The 6,701-nt window shown below is 50.5% G+C and overlaps 1 protein-coding gene across 1 annotated transcript; it reads left to right on the forward strand.

The window, feature by feature from the left end:
- Positions 1–1,350, forward strand: ASCL1 (achaete-scute family bHLH transcription factor 1). Its single transcript, XM_038756950.1, has 2 exons — positions 1–938; positions 1,264–1,350. Exon 1 carries the CDS (start codon positions 182–184, stop codon positions 890–892), a length of 711 nt encoding a protein of 236 aa, XP_038612878.1. The 5' UTR covers positions 1–181; the 3' UTR covers positions 893–938; positions 1,264–1,350.
- Positions 1,351–6,701: the final 5,351 nt, after the last annotated feature.

The following is a 6,701-nucleotide window of genomic DNA, read 5'->3' on the forward strand; positions in this document are numbered from 1 at the left end:
CCATTCGCACCTTATTTCTCCCTCCCAGAGAAACCTCCTTCGCTTCCCCCCCCCTCCGATCTTCCGTCTCTCCCTTTCCATCAGCGTCCCCTTCGTGCGCCCCTGTCTCTCCCTTTGCCCTCTGTGTCTCCCCACGTCCCCACCCCCACCTCTCCTGGGCGCTCCCAAGTCGGCGGTGCCAATGGAGAGCTCTGCCAAGATGGAAAGCGGTCCCTCTAGCCAGCAGCAGCAGCAGCAGCAGCAGCAGCAGTTTTTGCAGCCGGCCGCCTGCTTCTTCGCCGCAGCGGCTGCCCAGAGCGTGCAACAGCAGCAGCAGCAGCAGCTGCAGCAGCTGCAGGAGCAACAGCAGCAGCAGCAGCAGCTGCTGCAGCCGCCGCAGCGGAGCCCGGCGGCCGGCCAGCCGTCGGGGGGCGGTCACAAGTCAGCGCCGAAGCAAGTGAAGCGTCCGCGCTCGTCCTCCCCGGAGCTGATGCGCTGCAAGCGGCGGCTCAACTTCAGCGGCTTCGGCTACAGCCTCCCCCAGCAGCAGCCGGCCGCCGTGGCCCGGCGCAACGAGCGGGAGCGCAACCGCGTCAAGCTGGTCAACCTGGGCTTCGCCACCCTGCGGGAGCACGTCCCCAACGGGGCCGCCAACAAGAAGATGAGCAAAGTGGAGACCCTGCGCTCCGCCGTCGAGTACATCCGCGCCCTGCAGCAGCTGCTGGACGAGCACGACGCCGTCAGCGCCGCCTTCCAGGCCGGGGTGCTGTCCCCCACCATCTCCCCCAACTACTCCAACGACATGAACTCCATGGCGGGCTCCCCCGTCTCGTCCTACTCGTCGGACGAGGGGTCGTACGACCCCCTGAGCCCCGAGGAGCAGGAGCTCTTGGACTTCACCAACTGGTTCTGAGCGCCCGCCGGGGCTGGGCCCGGAGGAGCCGAGCGCTTAGCGGAGGGTGAGTGTCGCAGCTCCCGGCCTGGGGCGGGGGTGGGTTGGGGGGCGTCTAGTCCTCGGACCCTCCCTCCGGGGGCACGGGGGGTCGCGAACCGGGTGGGCATTTTGGCAGCCACGGGACGGGGCGAGTAGGACCGGAGGGATGTCCCAAGCCCCCCGGGGCAAAACTTGGGCCCAGCCTCGAACTCGTCTGACTCCTTGCAAAGCCGTCAGAGCCGCCTGCGTGTCCGTCGGGGACCCGTCCCCACCCCCGCCCCGCCCCGCCTTCCCGGGCTCGGCTGGGCCGGGCCTCCGCCCTCATCTCTCCCGCCCTTGTTGTCTTACAGGACCGGCTGCAAAGCCAACGGCCAGGAGGTCTTTTTATCCCTTTGCGCCAGCTACGTTGGGAGGAGAGGAGAGGAAAAGGAAAAAAAAAAAAGGAAACCCAACAAAACAAAAAGGAAGAGACGATCACCCCACCGGCGACCACCCGACCAAGCCGACGGAGTAGCGCGTCCGTCCAGGACCGGCCCAACATCCCCTCCGGTCCCCGTCCGCCGGCCGAACACGGGCCTGAAGAAGCCTGCTTGTCCCGCCGTGTCCTCCCGCCCAGAACGGGGGCCGCACATGCTACTCACATACGTGCATGCACACGCACGCACGTGCACACACAACGCGAAACGGCGAGGGGCTTCCTCCCTTTCCTCCTCCGCCTCCTCAACTCCCCCTCTTCCTCCCCTCCCCCGGCAGTCCTCTCGTCCTTTTACAGATTGGGTCGGGTCCCCCCCCCTCCCTTTTTTTTTCTTCTGTTTCCCCCCATTGCTCTGTGGACACGTTTAGTTTCCTCGTCGCAGTTTGTCTGCAATGAAACTATGCCGTACTCAAAGAATCCTTTGAAATCCTGCCCCTCCCCGGTTCCCCTCGCCCCGCCCCTCCTCCGGCCCCCACGCCTCCCTGGAAAGGTCTTTTCTACCGGTTCATCCTAGAATGCTTCCAATCTTTTGTGAATTTTTTTTATTATAAGAAGATCTATTTGTATCTATCCTAACCAGTTTGGGGATATATTAAGATATTTTTGTATATAAGAGAGAGAAATTTATAGACGTTTTGTACAAATGGTTTAAAATGTGTATATCTTGATACTTTAATATGTAATGCTTATTACCTCTGCATACTTAGACGTGTAGCCAACATTACCTTACCACTGCCATTTTTTTCTATGTGGTTTTGTAAAGGACTCTCCTTACAGGTGGGATGGGAAGGCCTCCAGATGTACTTCAGCACCAACGTGTCTTACTTTTTAGAAACTTCGTTAATGTATTAATAATGTTATTAAACCCTGTTCAAGGTGAACAAAGTTTATGCAGCTATTGTCCAAACGCAAAATGGCAGCCCATTGTTTCAAAGGGCTGTCTTTTGGAAAACTTATACCACTGCCTTTTTCTTACTGTTTTATTACAAACTTACAAAGACCCTGTATAACCACGTTTTATACAAACTAGTTTCGTAATAAAACTTTTTTAAAAAAAAAACAAAAATGAAAACGGTGAGCCGCCTCCCACAGTTATTGGCCAGTGTGGCCACATCCCTCCGGGTTGTCCCGGCCAAATGGAAGGGACGGGGAATGGGGAGGCTGCAAAGATGACAAAGAAGTGACAGTGGGGCAGTCAGATCCCTGTGTTGTCTCTGTGATGAATGTACAGGCCAAGATAGATAGGTAGCAATTGTGTTCTCCCCCTTCTGGGCTGCAAATGTGTAGACGTATACCGAGAGAATAGAGGGTGATTAATGGCGTCATTGTCCGTGGGCGAAATCGCTGCACATCGAAGAATTTCTCCAAAGAATAAGTCCGAAAAAGAGGGCGCTCCATCCCACACTTTTCACCACTCTTCCCCGTGACCCTAAACTTCTCACTGGGCCTGCAGGAAGGCGCTCTATGAAATATGGGGGAGGGGAGGGAAGGTGGGGGAAGCCCCCAAGCACCGCAATATTCAACTTCTCCTGTTGTGGGTGTAGTTTCTTCCCCCTTTTCTTCTCCTCTTCTTTGCCCTGTTAAGTAATAGACGTGCGTTCAATGAATTCCTTGCCAAGGGGATGAAATTTAAGAAAAAATAAATAAAGAGAAGAAGAAATGTATGGCAGATTAGAGACATTGATCTATCTAAGCCTGTTATTCTATCCAAATAGCGTGATCTGCGTGTAAAAGTACCCAATTACCAAGATTCAAAAAGAAATTGGTGGGTTTTTGGCTAGCCTGCTTGTTGTCAGTTAGCAAGGACGTGACCAGAATCCTACTCCTGTTTTCGCCTGGCTACTTGTTCGCCTCCTGCATTACTTGCAAATTCAGTTTGCGTGCATCAAGCCAAGCGGAAAGCAAAGCGCAAAATGCATCTTACAAAACCCAACAAAGAGCGGAGAGCTAGCATGTCTTACAGAGTTAAAAACCTAGCCTATGTTTGTACATCCATACCATTTATTTGCACAGAATTTTGGGAAAAAAAAGCGCTACGATGCATGGAACACTCCAGAGTTTTCTGTCTGCTTGGTGAATGGTTTCTATAAGGTGCCAAGCTTCAGGGTCTCAGTCCCTTTGAAAATTATTAACATGACTTTGAAAAAAAAAGCAAACCCCTCATGGTCGTAAATAATCGTACTCTGAGGGACCAGAGAACCGATTTAGCGCACACTTATGAAAATAATATCCTCATAATGTGTTCAGCATTTGTGCTTCAGCTTTTTAATTTAGCCCCTTAGCAAGTTTATAGATAAGGTAGGCAAAGAAAGTGTAGCGAGTAATTTATGGCTATGAATACAACATCAGGATAATGTTTCATTCTATACAAAGGCGAAATTTCTCTTCCTTGTGTAGACAGGTGTTCTTTTGCTCACTTCTGAATAGTAAATATCCAGACTCATTAAACTAAAGGCAAAGTTACGCCGTTGTTTGCTACAATGTGGAAGACAGACTCAGAAATTCACAAAAACACACAATTTTACTGAAGATAGGAAAGGGCAAAGCAGGATTGGGGTAAATCTCATTACATCTGCTCTAATCGCTTAGCAACACAAAGCCCTTTCTTGTGTTAGTAGGGAGAACCATTCACGGCACCCTGACAAGCAGTATTCAGCTAGCATTAGTAAACTCCATAAATCAGGGGCTTCTATTGGTCTCGGTATAAGTTTTCAAGCAGCCCTGGGTTAACAGAGAAATACAAAAAAGTACATCCAGGTGAAAACGCTTTTCCTCTGGGCGTAGGTGTGTGTGTTGGGGGGAAGGGGGGACACGGACAGTAGAGACTGTGAGCTATAAAATGAGCCGAATTATCAATATGAAATCTCGGTTGCACTTTTACTCACCAGGCCTGCAAGTAGGGCTGTAGAGAGTAAATACTTGCTTCAAGTCTAGCGGGGGAGTAGGGAGGGAGAAGGAAAACGCCAAAGAGCCTCCTACTTAAATCGTAGGACTGAATAACTGGGACCAGTGCTGAAGTTCATTCAATCGTATTAATTGAGCCCTTACTGTGTGCAGAGCACTGCACTAAGCACATAGCACACTGTACTGAAGTACGCAGGCTCAGCTGAACACCAGTGACATTCCGTCTCTTTCGGCCCTTTATCTTTGTTTTTCTTTTCCTTGCGGAAGGAGTTGGAAGGTTATTTCAGTCTCCATGAAGGATCGAGAAGGTCTCTTGCCCAGGAAAGGGTGCAGGAGTGGCGGGCATCCAAAAATCTTGGAAAGAGTTGACTTGGGCTTCATGTAGAAGGAGGGGGGCGAAGATCCAGACGGATTCGGTGGGCGTGCTCACCGAACGTACTCATCTGCCCAGAAGAATTCTGAGCGCTCTAGTAGGGGATAAAACTGGACTTCTCCCTTTATCCTCGGTACAGGGTGGCAGCTGACCTCTAACTTTCGGACGGAGAGGTCTAAAGGACAGAATTCTAGCCTAGATTCCTGTTTTCACCTTGAAGTTTTGCGGTTGGGTGGGATGGGGTTGGGGGGTGAAATAGGCTCTGGGACCAAGGCGAGATCAATCAATCAATCAGTCAATCAATCGCATTTATTGAGCGCTTACTGTGTGCAGAGCACTGTACTAAGCGCTTGGGAAGTACAAGTTGGCAACATCATCATCATCATCAATCGTATTTATTGAGCGCTTACTATGTGCAGAGCTGTACTAAGCGCTTGGGAAGTACAAGTTGGCAACATATAGGGACAGTCCCTTCCCAACAGTGGGCTCACAGTCTAGAAGGGGGAGATCACTGGGTAGATACAGCCCAGTCTTTGACCCTGAACTCTCGGCTGGTCATTCATTCATTCATTCAATCGTATTTATTGAGCGCTTACTGTGTGCAGAGCACTGTACTAAGCGCTTGGGAAGTACAAGTTGGCAACATATAGAGACAGTCCCTACCCAACAGCGGGCTCAGGTCTGTACTTACCCACTTGGGACAATAGCTGTTGTTGTGCTGGGGCCGAGTCCTGCCGAGCCCGAGGCTGGGGGACCTGATCGAAAGGGGAATTCGTATGACACGTCAGACCCTTGGAAATCCGAGGAACTTCTAAGGAGGGGGTGGATGGTGCAGTGAAGAGAGAGGAGAGATAATAATAATAATAATGGTATTTGTTAAGCGCTTACTATGTGCAAAACACTGAGAGATAGTCACTTAATTGATCAAAGGCTTAGGAAAGGACTGGGTTTCGAATGTATTTTCCTTTAAACCCTCCCTCCCGCTGCATTAAGCTGTCCTAGAGGTCGAAAATATCGTGGCTAGCCGAAAGAGCAAATGCTGTGCACATTCCAGCGCTTAGAACAGTGCTTTGCACGCTTTTAGACTGTGAGCCCACTGTTGGGTAGGGACTGTCTCTATATGTTGCCAACTTGTACTTCCCAAGCGCTTAGTACAGTGCTCTGCACACAGTAAGCGCTCAATAAATACGATTGATTGATTGATTTTAATAAATGCTATCATTATTATTTATTTTGCTGTTGCTAGCACTTTTCCTCCCATTTAAAAATAAGCACTTCTAGACTTGGCTAACAACCTGTTCAGAGACACACCCCCAAGATAAGCGGAGTAGGTTATTGACTTTATTTTAATTTTTTAAAATAAGCGTCCGAAGGACTTGGCTTCGCTGCCAATTGAAGTTATATTCCTTTTTTTTTTTTAAAAAAATGCAAGATTAGATCGGTTGGTTAATGGCAGGAAGCAAGTTGCATTACAGAGCGCCCAGACTAGAGCGCGTGTCACGCTTAATGATTTATTCAAGCTATATACCATCGCAGCTGGTCCCCGTCGCTGATTGGCTGGAGGCATGCGTCCACTGTCAGCTGCGCGCGTCTCGGCCCCGCGGTGCACAAGCCGGGCCAGGACCACGGCGGCTACCTGATTGGTGGAAAGGAAGAAGGGAAGGCGGCGGGGGGGGTGTAGTTAGGGAAGAGATGGGCAGGAGGACTGAGAAAGGGAGGGGGTCTGAGAGAGGGAGGAGAAATTGGGGAAGGAGGGGTTTGAGGGAGGGAGATAAAGAGGGAGAGGGGAAAGCAGAAACCCTCAGGATGCAAAATTAAAAAAAAAAAAATTGAAACCACACTCCCCAAACCAGGTAGTTCGCAAAGCCTGTTTTGATCAAAGTCGTTAACTGATGATTTTTGAGTCCGGGCGTTGGTGTCAACTTGGAAGCCCAGTCGCACTCCTGGAACGAGGCTTCTTGCGAAGTGCCCTGGCGGACTCTGTTCGGGATGAAAGAAAAACAAAAAGTTCAGGGGAAAGAAAAAGCCCACCACCT

Source organism: Tachyglossus aculeatus, chromosome 14 (genome assembly GCF_015852505.1).
Source record: "Tachyglossus aculeatus isolate mTacAcu1 chromosome 14, mTacAcu1.pri, whole genome shotgun sequence".
In the NCBI taxonomy this organism is placed as follows: domain Eukaryota; kingdom Metazoa; phylum Chordata; class Mammalia; order Monotremata; family Tachyglossidae; genus Tachyglossus; species Tachyglossus aculeatus.